At 39.0% G+C, this 24294-nt stretch overlaps 1 protein-coding gene across 1 annotated transcript; it reads right to left on the reverse strand.

The window, feature by feature from the left end:
* Nucleotides 1–1691: 1691 nt before the first annotated feature.
* Nucleotides 1692–21448, reverse strand: ripk3 (receptor-interacting serine-threonine kinase 3). Its single transcript, XM_015941894.3, has 13 exons — nt 21324–21448; nt 19906–20060; nt 19660–19828; nt 18132–18287; nt 9377–9525; nt 8973–9022; nt 8173–8334; nt 5891–5973; nt 5731–5794; nt 5550–5614; nt 3869–3920; nt 3597–3784; nt 1692–2421 (listed from the first exon to the last, which is right to left on the reverse strand). The coding sequence occupies exons 2-13, from the start codon at nt 20052–20054 to the stop codon at nt 2200–2202; spliced, it is 1509 nt and encodes a 502-aa protein (XP_015797380.3). The 5' UTR covers nt 20055–20060; nt 21324–21448; the 3' UTR covers nt 1692–2199.
* Nucleotides 21449–24294: the final 2846 nt, after the last annotated feature.

A 24294-nucleotide genomic window follows, 5' to 3' on the forward strand; every position in this document is an offset into this window, starting at 1 on the left:
GATATAGGTGGTACATCCTGCAGGAATGATGTGCTAACAGCTAGTATGAGGGCAGCTAGGACCAAAGAGTTTTCTGCTAAAACAGCTCCAATATCCAAAGTTTCATTGTGATTCACGAGTGTTTAAAGAGCAAGTCACCCCTTACAAGAAGCGTACTTCACTCCCACTTCATGTTTGAAAAATGCAACAAATGCTGTTGCCTAGCAGACCGAGAGGGTGGAGCCACTAACAAATACACACACTAACGACATTGTGACATCATAATGTACCAGTTTACATCATAGCATACCTCTTAGCCAATAGCGATGGCAGATTTAAATTCAAATGCAGAAGAGTTTTTACCTGACAACAGCACAACACTGACAGTTTCAGGCAGAAAATTTAAATTTTAACTAAAATGCACTAAAGTGCAAAACTATTGACTACACGTGTCTGCAGCACGATTAGACACGCATTTATATAGTTTATCAGAAAAAAATAGTTGATTTGGGGGTGACTTGCTCTTTAAAAACAATTCTTTACTACGTTGTATATTTTTATTATATGGTTATTTTGGCAGAAATTGTCAAAAAACTATTTTATACATGACGCCCAGATGCAGCAGAAGTACTACATGTTGCTACTGCTGGTGACATTTATGCTTGTAAATGCCACGATTAAATTATGGAGCTGTTTTATAGCTGCTATACTGAATCTACAGAACAAGCTAGGGTTTAAATATAAACACGGTCACGGAACACTCACCCCTCCCCTTGGGTATCTTCCCTGAGCCGGAACCAGAAACTTGCAATGCCAGAGGAAACGAGCTAGCGCTAAACACCAGCCGCCATTTTCTAATCTCTTTTGTTGTCTGTGACTTCAATCTTTTTTTTTTTTTTTTTTTTTTCGTTTTGGGACTCTGGTAGTTTGTCCTAAAGTTGAAGTGGTAGCAGCCAGCTGTTTCTCCTTCTGATATTATTGAGCAGAGAGCCTCTCACACCAGTGGTGTTCTGCTGCTTAATACCTGTGTGTGTGATGAGTGGAGGACCCAGTGAAGTGTGACGGTTCAGTGAGACCGACAACCGGATGGTCCAATAGTGGCTTTTGGTCCGAAACGTGTTATTGGTGGAGGTTTTTAAACAAATGCGAGAGAACCACATAATCGTTATTTTTTGTTATAACTACACAATATATTTATAACTATACTATTATAGAACATTGTTAAGAGGCATGACAAACGTTTTGAGCTAACTTGTTTTCCAATTTAGCTATTGTTAAAGGGGCAGCAGTAAGACACTTTGGTCTTAGCTGCATTTAGACTATTGAACCAATGCAGCTTCGAAAGGAAAAACCAAAACATCCATTCCTTTACATTCAGGAAAAATTTTGATGTTAAATATTTTTGAGATTTTCGACTTGGAATTAAAATAAATAGATTATGTAAGGAGAAACTACTAACCTTAAACATTTATCTGTAAACTAGTGAATATTTATAGTTTTATCCTCTAGAAAGGCTGATAGTTGGTTCACCTCACTCCAGAATTAAGACAAAAACATCTCAAACATAAACTGTAGCATGTTTCTTTTTCACATTTCAAATTAATGTTCATCCGCTGCTGGAAATAGTCCCACTGCCTTCAAAATAAAACATGTTTATAATTCAAAGAATCTCAACATAAATTTGATAAAAATATTTTACAGTTAATAAAAAGTATTTTAAAAATTGCTGTTTATTGAAAAAATACCTCAACCCCACATTTCATCACATTTACCAGCAAGATAAATCTATTGATTGAAAAGAAAAGCATTTTTATTAGTTATTTAAACAAACAAATAATCTGAAAATTACCAGTAAAAGCTGTAATTGCACATTCCTAAAGCATTATTATATTCGTGGTTCATGGTGTGTGTATGTTGGTGGATTACAGCATGTGTGATATGTTTTTGAAAAAGAAGAGTAGAAAATTCATGTTTGGATAAAAAGTGAAGAGTTTGTATAAAAGAGATTTTTTTGGCATCTTTAGACGAGTTGGCAGTGGAATTGTGGACATTTTCTCACCACAGTTGGTGGGAAAAAATAGAAATAAAAAAGCTTATAATTATACTGCTGATGACACAAAAAGAAAGTGTGAGAAAACACAATAAATAAGGAATAAAAAACATAAAAAATCTGTTCAAAATGCTTTCATGCTACAAAAATATACACAAGTAGAAAATAAATCAGTTTTTTTGTTGCTGAAAATTTTTGTTTTTTATGAACTCAGTGTTGTCAAAGGTAGAGGGCGCCGTTGGGTGGCGTTTCCTCTCCAAGGAACCAGGGTAGAAGATGTTCATGGTGTTGTTGATGCCGCTCTGAAATCCGGTCACATTGCAGAAAAACATCTTGAATCCTCGAGAAGGGGACGGGAAGGTGGAGTAGGTGTCAGGGCTGGAATGCTGACGCTGCAGAGAGATGGACAGTGTTTAATCAGAAATTTTATTCTTTCATAGTCTTTTTTTTTAAATTATATTTTCACTTTAGCCAAAAAACAAACGAAACAAATTCCTGTTTTTTCATAAGGCTACTGCTTTTCCCAGAACTGGTGAGCTCAGATCAAACTAAGAAAAGAATTTACCTTAGAGAGGTGATACTTTTACTGAACTTTTATTTGTACATGATTTTTTCAGTCTGTTAAAGGTACGGTCTGGGATTAGCTTCCTGCAGTGGCCAAATTACTTGAAACGTTCTTCACCCGGAGACAGCTGGAGATAGGCACCAGCCCCCGGCAACTCTATGTGGATGAACAGGTAAAGAAAATGGATGGATGTTTTGTTTAAAAAATGTTTGTAATGTGTCAGAAATGTATATTGGTAGAAAAACCTTATCCAGTCAAAGTGAAAGTCCCATTCTTAATGACTGGATCATGATTCATACATTGAGCTCCTCTCTGATTGTCCCTCCCCCAGTTTTACATACTCCTATGTGTGCAAAAATCACGCTTTTTCAGCTTGGAGCAGCAGAACAAGAAGTGAAGCCACAGCTGGGCTGCATAGTGTAACGGTCTGAATGTTCCATTCTGTTTGCAAATGTAATTTAAGGAGTTGTTTTTTTTAAGTGTTTTGTTAAGATTATTGTTCTTTTCTTGTTAGGCGAAGGACTTGTTGGCTGTGAAAGCAGCCTGTCCTCAGGCAGCTGGTAGAGCCGGCGACCATTTGCCTTTGTAATGTGTGTGTTGTAGATGTTCACGGCAGAGAAAAGAGCGGTTAGAAGGCGGTTTAGGTTGGGTACTGGAAGTTTTCACCTAGAAAAAGTTACGTGTGTTCCCGATTCTGGAGACGCAGCTTAGATCTTCAAATTGCACATACTCAAAATAGCTTGATTGAATGGTAGGAGAAACATCTAATTTTCCACCTTTAAATTTTATTTGTCCAAGATGGTACGTTTTTCTAAGTTTTATTTGTTTAAACAGTACTAGGGTTTGGATAGAGCCCAGCTCTAAGGTTTGGAAAGTAATTTATGGATCCCCAAACAACCACAGCTGGGTGAAACATAAGAAAACACTTGGACAACAGGTGCAACAAACATAATTTCTACCATTTACACAAAAAACTCCTCTGATTTTGAAGCACCCACCCACCTGGTACTGCGGTAACAAATGTTTGGTGAGACCGCACAGTTGAGCTGCCTCGCTATGAGACGGCCTGGTTGAAGGAGAAGGTGGGGATGTCTGTATGGGGTGAACAGAAGATTTTTTTATTGTACACTCCGGTGGAGATCGGGGCTGGTCAGTTTGACACTCGTTCATAGGACGGCTTGGAGACCCATCTGAAAAAGAAAACACTTATCTGAAAAACTGACACCACAACAGGTGAACTTGTACATCTGTTGTGGTTGCTTTGACTTCTTTACCTTCAACTCTTGATCTGCTGGTTTCCTTTGGAGTCCAAACACCGGCCATTTCCTGCAACAACAAAAAATCTGACTGTTGGGTTCTGGCTGAAAGAACAGAAACGTTAATCCAACTATATGATGTCATTTTTTTATTTATAAGTTTTACGACATTTTCTCCTGCCTGCACATTTGCTATCAATGCTGTTATCACCCATGCTTCTATACTTTTTAGAAAATATTAGCTATCTTTGACTCTGTTACCCAAACAGAACAGAGTCAGCAAAGCCGTATAGGAAATAAAGTTACAGGCACACTAAGTAACTTTTTCATATTTTTAAAGGTCACTTTTACTCTAGTAGGAATGAATGCCTTGAAAGTCGTTGGGGGGGGGGGGGGGGGGGGGCTCAGATGCTCCTAGCTTAGTTTCTGTAAAATCGGCTGATTTGTAGATCAGTTGGTTTTTTAAAGGTTGATTAGCTGTGGTTGGCCATCTTGAAGGAAGCTGACTGTAAACATTTCTGGGTTTATTCCAACTGTTAATGTCAAAGTTTAAAACAAAGAGGTTGCACAATAGGCCCGTTTCCACTGTAGTCTCCTACAGAGCCATAAAAAACGGCTTCTTCTGGTCATTGAACGCCACTTTTGACTGTAAAAGGTAATTTTAGCGCATACTGGCTCATGAAAATTATTGAAAAACATGAAAAAAGTTGCCTAGTATGACTTTCATATCCATAGACACCTTACGGAGCTGAACAGTAGCGACATGCTGACCTCTTAGCAAAGGGCTAATTTTGTATAGAGAACCGACAGCTGAGAGGACCAGGCCAGCGTACATTCCCTGTCACCTTACCCCCTCCCAGGATTTCTTCTGAACTCCTACAGTAGACACACGGCTAATGTGTGGTGCTTTAATGTAGTGAGTACTTTATGCTAATAGCATGAATGAATCTATGTGTAGAACTGGCCACTGAGTTATATTAGCCATATTTGAGTTGTTTCAGACTCATCAGTTGTATTTTTAACAGACCCAGTGTATTTACTCTATGCTAAGCCCCTTTTGTCTGAGTTTTCCAAAATGATTAATCTTTTGACTTTAATTATCAGTGCTTCAAAACTTAAAAATGCCCTTGCTGACTGATTGAATAATGACCAAAAACATAATTCACGCTTGTGTTTTCTGTGTTGAACACTCTTTCCTGTAAACCCCCCGTAGACCAGGAAGTGACGCGTGCCATATTTCCCCACAGCTGCCAAAATCTGTGATGTCACAACACCACAGGACTGACCAGCTTGGTGCAACAATGGAAACATCGGCCCCATCTCACAGTTCACCTCTAGCTATCCGTTTTGAATAAGACCAGCATTTTCAACCTTTCAGTGTCGTAAATGTGGAAATACTTTCTGCTCTCTAGTAATGAATAATTAGAGTTTGGAAGTTGAGCCTTTAAGGAAACCAAAATTAATTCATTTGTGTTTCATCTCAGTCCTCAGCAGCTGCTTTTTAAAAAATGTATTCTTAACCTAGACCCCTGATTCGATGAATAAATCCCTTCTTCAGCATAATCTCTTTGTCTGCAGAAGCCTGGTAATTACTCTTGTAGCAGAGAAACATCTAAAACATGCAGGATAGTGGCCCTCATGGACCAGGACTGGACAGGACTGTTGGATTTAGGTTCTGATGGGATTTCCCAAACCTCACCTGAATTGGTGGGGGTCCTGTTGGCACATCATCCCAAACAGTCTTCCCTTCAACTCCAGAAACAGCTGTAACAGCAACAAAAAAAGGATTTGAAACCATAAAAATTCACAGTTTACATTTAAAAAAATCACTGAATATGGTTGACTTGTGCTTTAAAATGTGTCAGCGCGATAAAACTGACTTGCAGACTGAGTTAGAGAAAGCCCCTGGACCTGCCCTGTCAGTCTTTCTTCTTCACATTTGTCCTAGAATGAGGAAGAGAAAGAGCAAGTTGAGCTGCGGTGAAAAATCCTGTCTAAAAGGAGAATCAAGTCAGCTGGAGAATGGGGTTTGTTCCTCACCAGTTCCTTCAGCACTAGGTGGACAGCGTCGTTAATACAGTGTTTGTGCATCTTGAACAGCTCTTCGGTCACCTTTGTGCACACTAGAGAGAGAGAGGATTGATCATTACGAAAAAGTACAAGGACGTGTTTGTTAGAAATGGATCTGGTAGAAGAACAGGAATGTCAGACATATACAGGTGCTGGCCAGTAAATTAGAATATCATCAAAAGGTTGAAAATATTTCAGTAATTCCATTCAAAACGTGAAACTTGTACATTATATTCATGCAATGCACACAGACCAATGTTTTTCCGATGTTTATTACGTTTAATTTTGATATTTATAGGTGACAACCAATGAAAACATCAAATCTGGTATCTCAGAAAATTAGAATATTCTAAAGGCCAATGAAAAAATGTTTGTTTCTCTAATGTTGGCCAACTGAAAAGAATGAACATGAAAAGAATGTGCATGTATAGCACTCAATACTTAGTCGGGGCTCCTTTTGCCTCAATAACTGCAGTAATGCGGCGTGGCATGGACTCGATCAGTCTGTGGCACTGCTCAGGTGTTATGAGAGCCCAGGTTGCTCTGATAGTCGTCTTCAGCTCCTCTGCATTGTTGGGTCTAGCGTATTGCATCCTCCGCTTCACAATACCCCATAGATTTTCTATGGGGTTAAGGTCAGGCGAGTTTGCTGGCCAATCAAGGACAGGGATACCATGGTCCTTGAACCAGGTGCTGGTGGTTTTGGCACTGTGTGCAGGTGCCAAGTCCTGTTGAAAGGTGAAGTCTGCATCCCCATAAAGTTGGTCAGCAGCAGGAAGCATGAAGTGCTCTAAAACTTCCTGGTAGACGGCTGCATTGACCCTGGACCTCAGGAAACAGAGTGGGCCAACACCGGCAGATGACATGGCACCCCACACCATCACTGACGGTGGAAACTTTACACTGGACCTCATGCAACGTGGATTCTGTGCTTCTCCGCTCTTCCTCCAGACTCTGGGTCCTTGATTTCCAAAGGAAATGCAGAACTTGCTTTCATCAGAAAACATAACTTTGGACCACTCAGCATCAGTCCAGTCCTTTTTGTCCTTGGCCCAGGCGAGACGCTTCTTGCGCTGTTTCTTGTTCAAGAGTGGCTTGACACACGGAATGCGACACCTGAATCCCATGTCTTTCATGAGTCTCCTCGTGGTGGTTCTTGAAGCGCTGACTCCAGCTGCAGTCCACTCTTTGTGGATCTCCCCCACATTTTTGAATGGGTTTGTCGTCACAATTCTCTGCAGGGTGCGGTTATCCCTAGAGCTTGTACACTTTTTTCTACCACATTTTTTCCGTCCCTTCGCCTGTCTGTTAATGTGCTTGGACACAGAGCTCTGCGAACAGCCAGCTTCTTTAGCAATCACCTTTTGTGTCTTGCCCTCCTTGTGCAAGGTGTCAATGATTGTCTTTTGGACAGCTGTTAAGTCAGAAGTCTTCCCCATGATTGTGGTGCCTTCAAAACAAGACTGAGGGACCTTTTAAAGGCCTTTGCAGGTGTTTTGAGTAAATCAGCTGATTAGAGTGGCAGCAGGTGTCTTCTATATTCAGCCTTTTCAGAATATTCTAATTTTTTGAGATACCAAATTTGGAGTTTTCATTAGTTGTCACTTATGAATATCAAATTTAAATGTAATGAACATTGGAAATACATTGGTCTGTGTGCATTGCATGAATATAATGTACAAGTTTCACGTTTTGAATGGAATTACTGAAATATTTTCAACCTTTTGATGATATTCTAATTTACTGGCCAGCACCTGTATATATATATGTGTGTGTGTGTGTGTGTGTGTGTGTGTGTGTGTGTGTGTGTGTGTGTGTGTGTGTGTGTGTGTGTGTGTGTGTGTGTGTGTGTGTGTGTGTGTGTGTGTGTGTGTAAGACAGCTCTGGGGAGGCTTGGTGACTTAATTGTTAATAAAACAAAAATAAATTTTGAAACAAACTTAGATCAAATTGACACACTTCTTGACAAAACTGCAACAGCAATTGCGAGAAAGTTTCAAATCCTCTCGCTAAAGAATCACTTGAACCAACTCCACGTGTTCCCATGTGGTAAAATGATCATCTATTCATGCAGCTTCATGTCTCTAGCTAGTCACCAACAGCAGCCCAGTGTTAGACTGGCTATCATACGCCAAAGCAAACTTTCTTGTGGGTTAACTGTAACTGCTAGCTAACATGTAAGGTCCATTGTCATAAAGAAATCTAACTGGAAAGATCAGACCAGTCGGGTCCTGACTCGTTAACTCTCTTACTTAAAGAGGTGGGTCTTGAGCTTGGTTTTGTATCCCAGCATTTCTGCATGAGCCCTATCACCGTTGCCAACCCTGCACGCCCTGCAGCCTTTTGCCTGATCTCATCCAGCGATGGTCGGTCTCCCTGCGGGATGCGAAACCGCACTATGCTGGATATTACATCTGCAAAACAAAAGCAGTGTGTTGATACCAGCACTATATATGTATGGCTGACATTTATTAGTAAAAAGGGTGTCTGGAGGGTGTCTAGTAAAGGGATCTTATCTCTGATTTCTGTAGATGATTTTGTCCTTAGGCTGTTGCGTGGTAATGAAATGGTGGTACCGTTGCTAGCACTGTTGCCATACAGCAAGAGGGTTGCTGGTTCCAATCTTGCTTGTTTATACGGGATTTCTCCGGATACTCCGGTTTCCTCGCTCACACCAAAAATATGCAAGTTTGGTTGAACGGAGACTCTACATTGTCCTTAGGTGTGAGTGAGTGGCTAACTGGTTCTTCATCTCTTTGCGTCCCTATTATGGACTGGAGACCTGTCCAGGGTGTCCCGCCTCTCTCGCTAATTGACCACTGGAGGTAGACACCAGCTCCCAAAAATGTTAGTGAGGACGAAGCAGTTGAGTTAGTGGATGGATGGATAGGTAGATGTCCCTGATGGACCTCCCTGACCAAATCTCTTACAGTTCACCAAGAAACTGGTAGCATTTCTACACACAACATCCCTTCTACTTGCATATAATGGTTCACAATATTTCTTTTTCCATGTCATGAGACAACAATGTTTGCACAAGTTATGGTCTTACTTGCATATGGCTGTTTCCCAGTGACAATGGACCACAGCAGGATACCAAAGCTGAAAAAGATCACAGGACACTTACGGTTAAGACCCACAATATTAACACAATATGTTTCTAATGATTGTGTTGATGATCTGGGTTTCTTTTCCCTTTCTCATCCTGCTGTAAAAGAGGAAGGGAATACAGGAAACTCATTTACAGTTTCATCCCCTTTATATTGACTGAAACACATTTTCTCCTTGTTTGATGGAGAGATTTGTTATATTGACTCTGTTTCAGTGTGTTCTCACTCCACTTTAACACATTTTAGACCATCGATGTAACTAAATAACCGATTGGCAAAAGAACCTGATAAAAGGTGAGTAGTGGCTTTGCGATTTAATCCTATATGAGAAATGAAAGTGGCACACCTGTAGATGTCGGAGGCTCGTTTGGGACTGTAGGATATTTCAAACGCCTCCGGTGGCATGTAGCTGAGAGTGCCCCACTCCTCGTTGTTCTCCTTTTTGTACACCCGTGAAAAACTTTGGGAAAACTTGGCCAGGCCAAAATCTGTCAGCTAAAGAAAGAAACAATCTATATTGATTTGAATGTAGTAAATAAACATTTTTCCAAAGTGACACGTGGAAAATTCTGACACGCATGAATTAAAATGCATTTCATTTGGTAACATCAAGTATAAAATATCTCCTTCATTATTTCATTATTTTGAAGAACATTTGCTTTTCCCACTACATTTAAAACTAAATATTCAGAAAATTATGTAAAAATGTTTCAACCCAGATTAAAAAAGAAAAAAATTACCATTCACGGTAAAAATTTTAATAAGTTACACCTGAACGTTGGTACAACATTACATGAGCCTGTTGGATTATGAGTCATTTCTGTTTTGTTCCAGTCTAAGTTCATCCTACACGATAATAAAGGGTTAAAGCTGACTAAAACACCCACTATCAAATAGACGCTGATGTCTTCTCCCTGATTTCATTTTGATAGAATATTTCCATTTCACAGTATAGTCTACATTAGCATGCCAGCTTTTGTTGTTTTTGGTTTCATTCTAAATATTTAGTTAAACTTGATATGATTGAAATTGAGTTTAAATATTTACATAAAAATGTATGCTTTGATTGTTTTCGAAATATTTACATTTATCTTTTACATTAAAGAGACGTTGTGTATTTTCCTTGGCAATAGGGGGCAGTACATACCTAAATCATTGCAAACAAGCAGTATTTTTGTGTTTGAGTAAGACCTTACCAACGGATGGCCATTAGGGTCAAATATACCTGAGAGCGCAACCTCCAGCAAAATAACAAGCACATCAGACTCCCTTTCATTACTGGCAACAAGTAAAGAGGTATATGTGTAAAACAACAGTGTTTATGAATGGTGAAAGTTTTCTAACCATTTGTTACAAATCAGTAAATGTGTTTTGTTCTCACGGGCACCCGTAGAAGGAAACATGGCATCTATTATTGCGTTGGCCAGAGATTTGGACCCTCTCCCATGTGTTTTAGACCTAATTTTTAGGGTATGTTACGAAGCCGCCAATATTTCTCAACAGCTGGGCATCATCTCATTCATTATCAACAACATTTGATATTTCCAGAGATTAACGGTAAAAACTAGCCTGGCAAGCCAGACCAAACTTTGCAAAGCAAGAATTTGGTCTAGTTCATTAGGGTAGGTAAAAACTACACATTGTCTCTCTTGTTGCGGGCTCCCGAAGGCCAGAGCCACAGAAGGTAATAAAGGAAGTCACAAAGGAAGAGGACACAACGGGAGGGGCCACTTGGAAGGCAGAGATAAGCGGAGCCCAGTGGAGCCTGCTGATGCGAGTGGAATCGAGGCAGGTGAAGACAGTAAGTGAACCAACTGAAGAAAGCACCACAGGATGTGATGCCCCCTTTGAAGAAGCTTACAGATGACAAATGATTACATTGTTTAGCTGTCTTGAAGTTAAATGATGTATGTAATGCAAAATACGTCACTCTGAAAAAGTGCTTGTAACATGAAAATGCTATACAATGGAAAATGTTTTGCTTTGCAGTTTTTAGAAGGATATATAAAGAGCAGTTAGAAGTAGCTCAGAGAGACTTGAACTCAGACTTCAGAGGGTGCAGAGTTAGAGAGGAAGAGAGCAGAGGTCATCCTCCATCCTCTGGACGGAGGACGACGAGAGCATGAGTAGGCAGGTGCAGAGACTTAAGCTTGGTTTATGCTTGACGCATTCACTTTCCGCGCAGTGATGTGGCTCGCAGATGGAACGTGCTTCAAAACTCGCAGCGTTTATGGTTCGTGCGGCTCGTCTCTGCGGTGAGCCAATATTCTCCCAAACTGTAGGGGGCAGCATGGAGCTCTACGGCATGCATCCAACACTACACCATAGTAGAAGCAGAAATTACTGTTGTTTACAACATGGCATTTCAGCATTTTTAACAGCGTTCTCGTCTTTTCCGACAGTGCGAGCTATTTCTCTCCAAGAATTATTAACTACATGTTGATCACGGTGATCTCTGAGAGCTGAATCGTACACATGTCTGTATTTACGAACCTCTGCCGTACTAGTTCTTGCCGGTCCGCCATGTTTTTCCGCGTCCGTCCGCGTGGTTAGAAATTTTCTGAGGTGCGCGTTGCGGAAATTCTGGGCCATGCGGAGGCGCGGTGGAGGGGCGTGGTTGTTAAAATGACGCAACTTTTCCGCGCGGAGCCGTGCGGACCTTGCGGAGGCGTGGGGGGTCGACCAAGATGGCGCTCTGAGTGGACGTGCGTCGCTGAGCTCCGCAAACCGAACTGTTTTCTATATAGTTAGAGAGTGAACAAACTGAACTTTCGCCTTTAGTTATCTGTCGCGTCTGTTTGGCTGCACTATGGCTACGTCTGCTGGTAAGATGAAACCCCAGGAGAAGAGGAAGAGTGATGTAAAGAAGGTGCTGATCAGCACGTGCTCTACTAACAAGGCTGCTATGCTAGCTCCCGCTGAGCTGCCGGAGACCAACAACATGCTAATTGACAATATGCATGACTATCTCGAGTCAGATGCGGATCCACCGAAGGTCTCGTTACTGGAAGATAGTTTTCTGCCTCTCCCTGTCACCCCGGTCAACTCGCCTGCGCCTAAATGGAGACGAGTGGAAGACTCGACAACGGATGCAATCCTCTCCCAGCTTTTCTCCCTCACACAGCTGATAAACAACAGGTCAGATGCATTGGAAAAGTTGGTGAGTGACAACTCCGCAGTGATTGCAGAAGTGAAGCTGGCAGTCACAGAAAACACCAAGCAAATTGCGGATGTTAAAGAATCCTTTAATACTCTTTGTGTTGAAGTAAAAGAACTAAAAGGGAGAGTTGACCGCTGCGAAATTCTATTTAAAGATTGCAAAGTTAATTCTGATAAGACAGAGCAGCGTGTCTCTCAGCTCGAGGCTTACTCCTGACGCTGGAATCTCAAGCTCCATGGCTTAGAAGAGAAGGATCAGCAGGATCTACGACGAGAGATTATTCACATATGCCAGGGTCTGCTCCCTGAGGCCAAAACCAAGCTTCCGGATGCCATCGATGTCGTTCACCGCCTTGGCCCTAGGAAGCCCGGTGCTAATCAACCAAGAGGAGTCGTCATACGTTTTATCTCCAGGTACTACCGTGATGCTGTGTGGCGCTCTGCCAAAAACTCCACTTTCCTGAAGAGCAAGAGCTTGAAACTGGCGGAGGACTTGTCAGAAGAGGACAGAGAGAAAAGGAGGAAGCTGTGGCCCCTTGTTGACCAGGCGCGGAAAGATGGCAAGCTGGCTTTCTATGTAGGTGGTCGCGCCTTTGTGGGCGGAAAGGAAATTCTTCCTCCCTGAGACGCTGAATAGACTTTCCTAGCTAAGCGACATTTTTGTAATGTTTACAGCCTGTTTGAATTTGGTAGCACATGTTCACAATTTTTTATAAGGTTTGCTGTTCTCAGACTCAGGTTGGTGCTTTGTTGAGACCTTTATCTATTTTCGCATACGTGCTAGTTTTTCTGGTCTTGTTATTGTACTTTGTTTATTTTCCTTATGTCTTTGTCTATTATCTCTTTAAACACAAGAGGTTTGAGAAACCATCTAAAACGAAAGGCTATATTCTTATACTGCAAACAACTTAATACTGACTTTTGTTTTGTACAGGAAACACATTCAATTGAACAGGACACCAACTTCTGGAAATCACAGTGGGGGGGCGACCTGTGGCTGTCTCATGGGTCGGAGCGTTCAGCCGGTGTTTGTATTTTGAAAAACCGCTTTAGTGGAAAAGTTTTAAATTCTGAACGTGACAAAACCGGTCGTTACATATTGCTAGTCCTAGAGGTTGCCGGTGTAAGTTATATTACAGTTAATGCTTATGGCTTCAATTCGCAAGCAGAGAACATGGTTTTTTTTTATAATTTGAAAGAACGTCTCCTTTACTGGTTATCTAAATACCCGAAAGTTTTAGGCGGGGATTTTAATACTGTGTTAAGTAATCGCCTGGATAGGCTGCCTTCAAGGAATGAAGGCTCCCCTAATATTTACGTGAAGACATTCTTACAAAGCTTTGATTTAACTGATACATGGAGAGATACTCACCCGCTACAGAGATCATATACATGGAGCAACAAAACTTTATCAAAGCAGTCTCGCATTGATCTCTGGCTTATATCCAAGGATTTGAAAAATGTGATTACAAATATTTTACCAGCACCCCTATCTGATCATAAGACTATTCAAATTATTATTCCTTCTCTTTCTCCTGGTCCTCCTAAAACCTCTTATTGGAAATTAAACAGTACAGTCCTTAAACACAAGGAAGTGACCTCTAAGATTGAGCGTTTCATTCGACTATATTGGGACAAAGCTCAAAATGAAAATCTCTTTAGCATTAACTGGGAGTTATTGAAGTACGAAATTGCAAAATTCCTTAGAAAATATAGTAGTGATTTAGCTAAAAAAAGGAGATTAGAGGAAAACGACACTATACTTAAAATTGCATTCCTAACTTCTAAGTCATTAGATGCACTCACTGAGTCAGAACAGTTGGAGCTTACCAATCAGCAGCTCAAGTTAGATGAGATATATAAACGCAAAGCGCAAGGTGCCTTTGTTAGATCTCGCCGCAAGTGGCTCGAAGAGGGCGAGCAGAACTCTGCATATTTCTTTAGCCTAGAAAAGCAGCAATCTAGAATTAACTCCATTCAGCAATTAAAAATTGATGGAACAATCATTGATGACCCAAAAAAAATTTCTCAGTATTGCGCCAAGTTTTATAGTGATCTTTACAGCTCAAGATATTGCTCTCAGGAAGCTTCTACCTTTTTTAATTCTGTCCCTAATATTAATCAGATTTCTGAAGCTGACTCCGATTTTTGTGATGCCTCTATTTCACTGAAGGAAATTACTAATGCTATTAACCAGCTAAAAATAAACAAATCACCTGGAACGGATGGCTTTACTGCAGAATTTTACAAGCAATTTTCTCAGAGCCTAGCTCCATTTTTAAAGGAAGTTTTTGCTGAGAGTGTTTTCAAAGGCTCCTTACCTCCTACATTAACTCAAGGATTAATTGCTCTCATTCCTAAACCAAAGAAAGACTGCCTCCTACTGGACAACTGGCGACCTATTTCTTTACTGAACAATGACTATAAGATCTTTGCGATGGTACTTGCTAAGAGGCTGAAATCAGTGCTTGACTCTATTATTGATGAAAGTCAGTCGGGGTTTATGCGTAATAGACATATTTCAAATAATGTTAGATTGATATTAGATTTATTAGATTATTCTGAGTTAGTTCATGACGATAGCTTCGTCCTTTTCTTGGACTTCTATAAGGCTTTTGACTCCCTGGAGCATGATTTTATAATGGAAGCCCTAAAAAAGTTTGGTTTTGGTCAGTTCTTTTGTAAATCTGTCCAAACTTTGTACAATAATGGAAATAGTTCTATCAAATTAAGCAATGGCACATCCCCAAGGTTTGATTTAAAGCGGGGAGTACGGCAAGGGTGCCCCCTCTCTGTTTATCTGTTTCTTCTTGCTGCCCAACTTCTTAATCTGCACATTAAACACAGTAACATTAAAGGCATTAGTATCGCTAATAATCATATTTTAATTAGTCAGTTGGCAGATGACACAGCTCTGTTTCTGGCAGATGCATCACAGGTTTCAGTTGCACTTAACTTTATTAGTAGTTTTTCCAAAGCTTCTGGCCTCATTCTTAATCTGAACAAATGTGAACTGCTTCCAGTTCATAATTGCTCTGCTCCTGTAATCTGTAACATTCCTGTAAAACTCTCAGTCACTTATCTCGGCTTTCATATCACTAAAGATAGAGAAGCCAGAGGGAAGTTAAACTTTCTTCCCCTCATTGAAAAAACTCAGAAGGTTTTCAACCGATGGACGCAAAGAGATCTTTCTCTAAAAGGCAGAGTTCTGATCACCAAAGCGGAAGGCATTTCTCGTTTAACTTATGCTGCTCAATCGTTACACGTAGATAACTCCTTCTGTAAATCTGTAGACAAGATGTTATTTAATTTTCTCTGGAGAGGAAAAACTCATTACATCCGTAAGTCTGTAGTTTTAAATTCATACAACAAAGGGGGCTTAAATTTTATAGACTTTAGCTCCCTCAATAATACATTTAAAATAAATTGGATCAAGCATTATCTCAAAAACCCTACTTCCATATGGAATTTTATTCCTCATCATGTCTTTTCAAAATTAGGTGGCCTAAAATTTATTCTGCTCTGTAATTACAAAATACAGAAAATTCCAATTAAACTCTCCAACTTTCACCAACAGGTTTTTTTAGCATGGGCAGTGCTTTACAAGCACAACTTCTCTCCACAGAGATGTTATATCTGGAACAACTATAATATTGTCTATAAGAACAAGTCTCTTTTTTATGAAAAATGGTTCAACAAAGGTATTATACTAGTCAGTCAGCTCTTTAATGAGAATGGACTGCTATATAGTTATTCAGAATTTCTTTCCAAATATAAAATTCCAATAAGCCCAAAGGAATTTTCTATAGTATTTGATGCTGTGCCCTTAGGTCTTCGTATGTTATTTAAGACGGCTTGTGTCTGTCCTCCGTTATCAGCATCACCTTTGGATCTAACTCTGCTTCCACTAGGCAAAGTCTGTTTTTCTACCTATAGAACATCGAACTCCAAAATTAGATCTTTATTTCAGGCTGACTTGGTCTCTATTTCACCTGCAACTGTTTATTGGGACAAGTTTGGACATAACGTAGACTGGGGAAAAGTCTGGTCCCTGCCACAGAAGTTTCTTTTGACCAACAAAATTAAAGAAATCTCTTTTAAAATTCTACACAGGTTTTACCCCACGAAGGTATGTTTGAGTAGGTTCAAGAAGGATATTGATGTAAAGTGTTCATTTTGCAACGTACACCCTGAAACTACTTCACATTTATTCTGGTCGTGTGAGTTTACTTACAAGTTTTGGAAAGATGTCAATTCATTCTTAACTCACAACATTCTTCCTGATTTCTCCCTGTTCTATAAAAATGTCATTTTTGGTTGTTTGGGAGGCAGTGGTAAAGATAACGATGCACTCTTTCTGATAAACTTGATTTTATTTGTTGCTAAGTTCCATATCCATAAATCTAAACTCTGTAATAAAAAGCCATTTTTTCCTGTGCTAAGAGCAGAACTGGAACAGTATATATCCACCATTTCTTGTGTACAGAACAAAAAAGCAGTTAAAACTCTGAATACTTGTACGCTGTTTAATGTACTTGTTTAATTACTCTTGTGTTTACTTCATTTCTGTTTATTTATTTTGTTTATCTGCCTTTTACTCTCTTGTGTATGTATTACATCTTTTTTATATTATTATTTGCCATATTTGTATGTCTGACTGTTTGATTGAAGGATTTAAATAAAAAAAAATAAATAAAAATAAAAAAAACCTTGCGGAGGCGTCAAGCATAAACCAACCATTAGAGTTAGAGTGTGACAGTTTAGTGATGACACAAGTCAACCAGTTATTCTCAGGAAGATTTTAGTATTAGCATCCTCCAAAGGGGATTAGTAAGTCTTATATTTACCTAATTTTTGTATTTTTTAATTTTGAAATAAATTTTTTTGGAAAAAGAATCCTTGGATTCGATTCTTAAAGGTCTCGTTTAACCTTTTGAGTTGGGAGCCCCGGACCAGACCTAAAGGAGAGGTAAGCCACCTTGAATTGCTTGTTCCTGTGCTTCAGGACTTGTTTTCAGGTTGTGACCGATTAAGAAAAGGTACCTTAGGTAAGGGAGCTTGTTCTCCCCCCCCCCCCCCCCCCCCCCCCCCCCCCCCGGTAGCGGGACATCCTAAGGATTATAGGTCATGAGGGTTCGTTGGTTCAAACAGGTTCTTCTTTGCATTAAAAAAGTCTTTGTTTAGCGTGGGAAGGAACCATTTAAAAAGGTGGATTAATTAGATTAATTGATAAATCTATGTTAGCCTGATCAACTAACAGGAATCATTTTCTAGTTACCACCACCCACATTACTGACAGAGGCGCAAATTAATCCTGATAGAACCCAAATAATAGATGCCTGGATGGCCTCCAGTATTAATCTTCCACCCTAGTATTTAAAACAATTAAATAACGGGAGAGTTAAAAGGGAAGAGTGTTATTACAGAAGAACAAGTACGACAATTTTCATTCCAGACTTTAAAATAGAAAACAAGTTCTAATTGAGGAAGTCCAAACCAGGGTCTGGTACAATTATACTCACCGCTGCCTCAACTTCCCTGAACAAGCAGCGTAATCTGAGGATCTAACGGAACCTCTAAAAGGGCACGCTCGCTTCACTCTAAGATATTATTCTAAATATTTCAGGTTTGAATGTACATTTGTGGCTTTGTTTTTAAGTGTTTAACATTACATATTTAGATTTGATTCTAAATATTTATTTTAAGCTTGGATTAAAATGCACTAATTTACAATCAAATTTGGCTAAGAAATTGATTCACTATTTAGATTCAACTCAATATTTTTATATTTTATTTAAATTTAATAACATATGTTGGGGGTTAGTTCTAAATATTTAGTTTCATTTCATTTGAAGTTAAATGTTGTTAAATTCAGTTCAGTTTTAACATAAACTTCTTAGCATGAAACATTATGGGCCTCTGTGTTGAAACATGAGTCTCACCTTAGCATTGAGAGATGAGTCCAGCAGCACGTTGTTGGGCTTCAGGTCCAAGTGCAGCACAGCAGGTTTTAGACTGTGGAGATAGTTGATACCCAGAGCCACCTGATGGACCAGTCTGAACACCAGTGGCAAGGGAGGAGGACCTCCTAATGTTTGCTAAGAAAGAGAGAAAATGCATTTATGGATATGCATAATCAACCTATATGTGATCCATGGTCCAGTTCATTGTATTTTAGCTCATTTTCTTCTCTACTTAATGACTTCATCTATTACCCAACTAAACGTTTTATTTCTAATCACAATACCTGAAGCTATCAAGTTCTAGCCTAGAAATCTAGACCAACCTGCAAAGAAAAATGTTTAGCTCTGACTGATCATGGCCATACTATTTATTCACATATATAGGATGGCTTGCCAGGCTCATAAAGTTTAGTTTCATGTAAAAACCCAATAAACTTTGGCAAAGTCACAAAACAAATCGACACCAATGGACAAATGATGCTGAATGAGAAGATGATACCATAAAACCTATCTTTGTAATTTTGTCAATAAACAAGATGCTTCTTTTTTTATTTGAAAGAGTTGTTTCATCCCAGCCCTATCTGTACATTTTGGGAGGAATTCTACTTCATGGTAGCCCTTCAGAGATTGTGTAATGATGTTATCCTGTTGTAGCCTGGCAAGCCAGACTAAATAAATGTATTATTTAGTCTGGCCACGCTCCATTGATGGCTCTCGGTTGTGGGGCGGGTTCTACCGTTGTCTTTCAAATGATCTCCACATTCCACTGGACAATGAATGTGACATACTCTTGTTTCACTCTGTTGCATCATCCCACCCACCAGGCATATAGAGTGCCCTGATTGGCCCACAAAGCGGATAAAGCTCTGTGATTTGTTCACTAAGCAGATAGAGCACTATGATTGGCCCACCATTATGGACCAATCACAGCTCTTTATGTGTTTGAAACCCCTCTAGAGAGCTGTGATTGGCTAGCCAGAGTCCTGGTAGGAGCTGCGGAGGTTCCAATGGAGCATGCCTAGACCAAACTTTGCAAAGCAAGAATTTGGTCTAGTTCACTAGGTACACTAGGTGTACAGGATCACTGTACACAAAAACTACCAGACACAAGAACAGTTTCTTTCCTTCAGCCATTTCGCTCCTGATTCTGTAGATTTTTTTTACCATCCTTTTATTATAGGTTTTAATACTTATTCAGTATGCTTATGGATGTGTGTGTGTGTGTGTGTGTGTGTGTGTGTGTGTGTGTGTGTGTGTGTGTGTGCGTGCGTGTGTGCGTGCGTGCATGTGTGCGTGTGTGTGTATGTATATATGTATATATGTGTGTGTGTAAATGAACATGTGTGTGGGTATACATGTTCTTATGTGTTTTTAGGTATTTTTATTCTCATTTATTGTGGTTGTTGTATGTTTTAGAGAGTGAACATCTACCGAAGCCAAATTCCTTGTAAATGTAATTTTACTTGGCCAATAAATCTGAAATCTGAAATCTAATCCTGTTGAATACCTGCAGTGAGGCCAGAGAGCCCCTCTCCATGAACTCCATGACTAGCCCGAGCTGCGTTGACGATCCCGAAGAAGGTGATCGACCTTTGAACACTCCGTGGACGTGAATGACAAAGGGGCTGCTTCCCGTACACATCATGTTGATTTCTCTCAGCAAGGCAGAGCTGTTCCTGTGTGTGTTTAATTCTTCCCGTCAGTATGTTTCATCACTTCTAATCCTAAGAAATCACCCTGAGTAACCACTCACCCGTCATCATAATGAAGGAGCTTGATGGCCACGTCGCAGCACCACTGGCGGTGCCTGGCTTTGTAAATCTGTCCAAATCCACCTGAGCCAATCACCTCCCAGCCATCAAGAGCAGAGTCTTTGATCTCCGCAGTGCAGGTGAAAGCCATAGTTCACTGAGAGAATAAATAATAGCATTTACAATTACATATATATATATATGTGTGTGTGTGTGTGTGTGTGTGTGTGTGTGTGTGTGTGTGTGTGTGTGTGTGTGTGTATGCAGCACAAGATATTTCGGATGTTATTTTCTTATGACAGGAGAATGTTTACCTTTTTATAAACTCCCCTGGTTGTAAGATATTTGGGGGCTTTTGAATATGATCATTATTCTGGCCTAATTTTTATTTATAACACACACACACACACCATGTTTTCTTAATTTTCCTAAGGAGGTACCAAGAAAAAGCTCTCAAAGCAATACTTTTATGCTAACTTTTAGCATGAATTTGTATACGTAACATAGCTTGGTTAATTTTTTGTACACTTTTCAATAAAGTTTTGAAATAATTGAGTAACTCAATAGTTGGCTAAGCAATGACATAAAACACTTAAGAGTTTACATAGCTCATAAACAGTCTCAATGAGAGGGGTCTAAAGCATGTTCTAGTCAGGTTCTAAATCGGATCACCACTCCTCTACAGAGCCTTCTTTTTATTTACTTCTTTAGCCCCGCCTCCAGACAATCTGACCAATCAGCAGACTGACAGTAACCACATGGTTTCTTGTTAAGAGAAGCCAAACCACAGAAAAAGGCACCAAACCCATGATCGAAATATGAGTTACACATATCTAAAGTTACTTCAATAAGATCCAAGATTTAGTTTCATAAAAAGAAGTCACATATGGAGTCTTTTACTTGATTAAACAATGATAATCTTTACAACAACAAAAAAAAAGCCAAAGAAAAATACATTTTAACTCCTGGTTAGTCTTGAACTGATTCTAGGTTCCAATTTTTTTTAATAAAATTAATAAAAAATTACAATGTAAAATAAGCACTTCTTGTCTGAGATTCATGTAAATATATTGCGCTAACGTAATGGTTAGGCATCTTATGACAAAGCAGTTAATCTTTACCAGGCTGCTGTTCTCACACAGATGACAGGAAACCCAGAGATCGACAAGAAGGAACTAGCAGGAACTAACAGGAAGGTTTATTCATTAATTTTTGTTTGTTTTTTGGGGGTGGTAGATTTTATGTTATATTCTATTATTAGCTGTTTTGTGTAATTTTAAATAATATTTTTGAGTGAAAAGTGTTGGTTTAGAGGAAGAAAACACCTTAAAGAAAAACAATATTTAACACAAAACTCTCACAGTCATCATGTATTAAAGGGGTTTTTCTAAAAGACAGAAAAAAGTGGGGAAGTACTCACCAGCTGGAATTGTCTTTACCTTCTCATTATTCAACCGTGATGAAGGTGGCTCTGGAGTGTAAATCTACAAACGCCTTCTTCTCTCTGCTTTAAATGAAAACAGAAGTGAAACTGTATTGCACCATCCCATCTATACGGAAACTACTTCTGCTTTGAGGTTACACAAGATGACATTTCTATCCTACATTATTCCTTAGTCTGATTTGGTTTACTAGAATGTGCTTTATAATAAACTTTAACATCATTCAACATGTAGTTTAAAGTGTTCTTTCTTACTTAGATTTACTGATTGCTTACATTTTGCTATTTAGATTAGACTTGTGTATATTTTGAACAGGTTTTCTTCTCTTCTTTTTTCTCCTCTAAATATCTTAAATTTTTACTAGAAAATCTTCATTTTCTGGAAATGACAAATGTGCTTTACTCAGGGTACCCGCGGGTCCTTAAAAAGTCTTAAAAAGTCTTAAATTTGCTTTTCCAAATTTAAGGCCTTAAAAATCCTTAAAAATGACAAATAATCCTTAAATACAGTTTCCAAAGGCCTTAAATTACCAAAGACCCAATAAACAGGATTATTTTATTTCTGTAAAATTTTCGTGAATTTCCAGTTAGTGTTCAGCATTTTTTGTGTATGATGTTGGCATAAACGGAACTGTACACATTCAGCTGGTTGTGAAAGGGGGCTATTTTTAGAGCACATTAGCTGGTTAAGCTAGTGGGAGCTTGCGCCATGGGGAAGTGCAAGTTTAATGGTAACTGGATGGCTGATCCCACGTTCGCGGCGTGGTTAGCACCGGTTCCAGGCAAATAGCTGGAAATTATAGTTGACATTAAATTTTAAAAATAGCTTAAATTTGGTCAAAGTGACCTTAAAAAAGGTCTTAAAAAGTCTTAAATGTGACTCCCTTAAATCTGCAGATTCCCTGTTTACTGTGTTTGGACATCAAGGGCGCCAAACACAACAGGAAAGAAGTTTCACAGGAACGACTGAACAACATATAGATGCTGATGAACAAATGTTCAAAATGTATGGGAGTGTTATGAAAAAAGTCACCTGTTTCATCCCACCTAAAAGAAACATCCAACACTTTAGTTATTTTATGCTCAAGAAGAGGTTGTCAATTAAACACCAGACAGTTCTTGCACCTCACTTCTAAATATATCTTCATTTCCATCTGAAACAAGGCCCACCACATTTATATCAAACAATCAGGTTTGCAGTGAAGTGAACAGTCATGAGTGTACAGGCTGTAGGAGAGAGGACTGAGGACACAGCCCTGTGGCACACCTGTACTGAATGCACTGTACTGTCCAACATGGGCGTCGCCAGGGCTGGACTGGGACAAAAATTCAGCCCGGGCATTTTGATTGGAGACCGGCCCATCACCTGGGTTTTTGGAAAAGACATTAAGCCTTACGCTGTTTCTGACACACACCAACGTACACTTTCTTATTGGTAATATTTATGTATAAATCTAATAAACGTAAACCTACACCATCCTTCCTATCCTGGTATTCTAAAAAAGTAGGGTTGGGGGCAAATGATTATTTTTAAAGTGATTATTCTGACGATTATTTTATCGAATAGTCAACTATTCTAATGACTATTTAGATGATTAATTTAGCGATTATTTTTCTATTGCACAATTAATAAAAACCAAAAAATCTCAAATAAATTCCTCCAAAAAATTGATAAGTTGTTACTGTAAGAGAATAAACACTACAGGCCTTCCATTTTGTATAACACTGCTTTTATTGTGTTGCGGTTGTTTATATTCTGGTGACGTGTAGATCATGCAGGCTGCTGCCTGAGAGGTGGTTGGAGACGGAGTGTCTCCATGCTGCTTTGTTTTGGTCACTTATGTGCATGAGGCAAGTGGTGTTACGACCCTTCCTGGGGAGTCACGTGTAAAGGGTTAAATTTACCTAAATATTACCTTATTTATTATCTCTTGATGTTATTAGTCCCTATTTCTGTGGTTAATTGACAATAGTTTCCTGAAATGTTTCTCCTATTTTAACTGTAAATCCTTCTAGCTGTTATATTTATAACAAGAAACAGATATTCGGACGGAATATTTTCATGTTTATTCGAATATGATTGTGGAACACACCCAGCATCATAATAAATGAAGTCATATTTATGCCAATTTAAGCCTTTATGGGTGACCAGGACACTGTAATCAATTTTTGGCAAGGGAAATTATCTTTTTTTGTGTGCCATTTTTGGGGTGTTTATGATGATACAGTAGACAGTATGAGTACAGTAACATCAACAGATAATACATAAAACCCTTATTTGGTCAATTTTAGCCTCCATGAAAATCTGAGCGATTCAATCACTTTTTGGCAAGTAAAATGCCATTTTAGTTGTCTACAATTAAATCATCAATAAAGAATTTAAAGACATTTTGAGGCGTTTCTTATAGGTAAACAGGAGGGTGTAGTCTCTATTTGGCAAGTGACAATCTTAATTGTATGTGCTGATGTGCTTTTATCTTGTTACTTTTAAATAGAGCAAAGTAATGTATAGATAGTAACCTACACAGTGTCATTAAAGCCAAAGCTTGATCAGTTTAAATACTATTTTTCCAAGTAAAAATGTGCCCCAAACTAGTTAACCGTGGCTCCATGTCAAGTGGACTAAAGAAAGGAAGGGGAAAAAATTAAATCGCTGGAGAATTGTTTATTTACATTTATACAACGTTTACATTCAATACATGGTGCCATTTTACATTGTTTATTTATTTTTTTAGTATCAAGGCTGTAACATAAAGAAAGCCAGTTCTTACCACAAACCATCTTTCAATCGCAAATATTGCAAAAAGGATTAATATATCCTCATTGTGAACGTTTAAGACAAATAGCAACACTTAAAACAACTTCCGAACTGGAAAAACTTATGTGGCAAGTATATCCTCATTGTGAACGTTTAAGACAAATAGCAACACTTAAAACAACTTCCGAACTG

Source organism: Nothobranchius furzeri, chromosome 2 (assembly GCF_043380555.1).
Source record: "Nothobranchius furzeri strain GRZ-AD chromosome 2, NfurGRZ-RIMD1, whole genome shotgun sequence".
Lineage (NCBI taxonomy): Eukaryota > Metazoa > Chordata > Actinopteri > Cyprinodontiformes > Nothobranchiidae > Nothobranchius > Nothobranchius furzeri.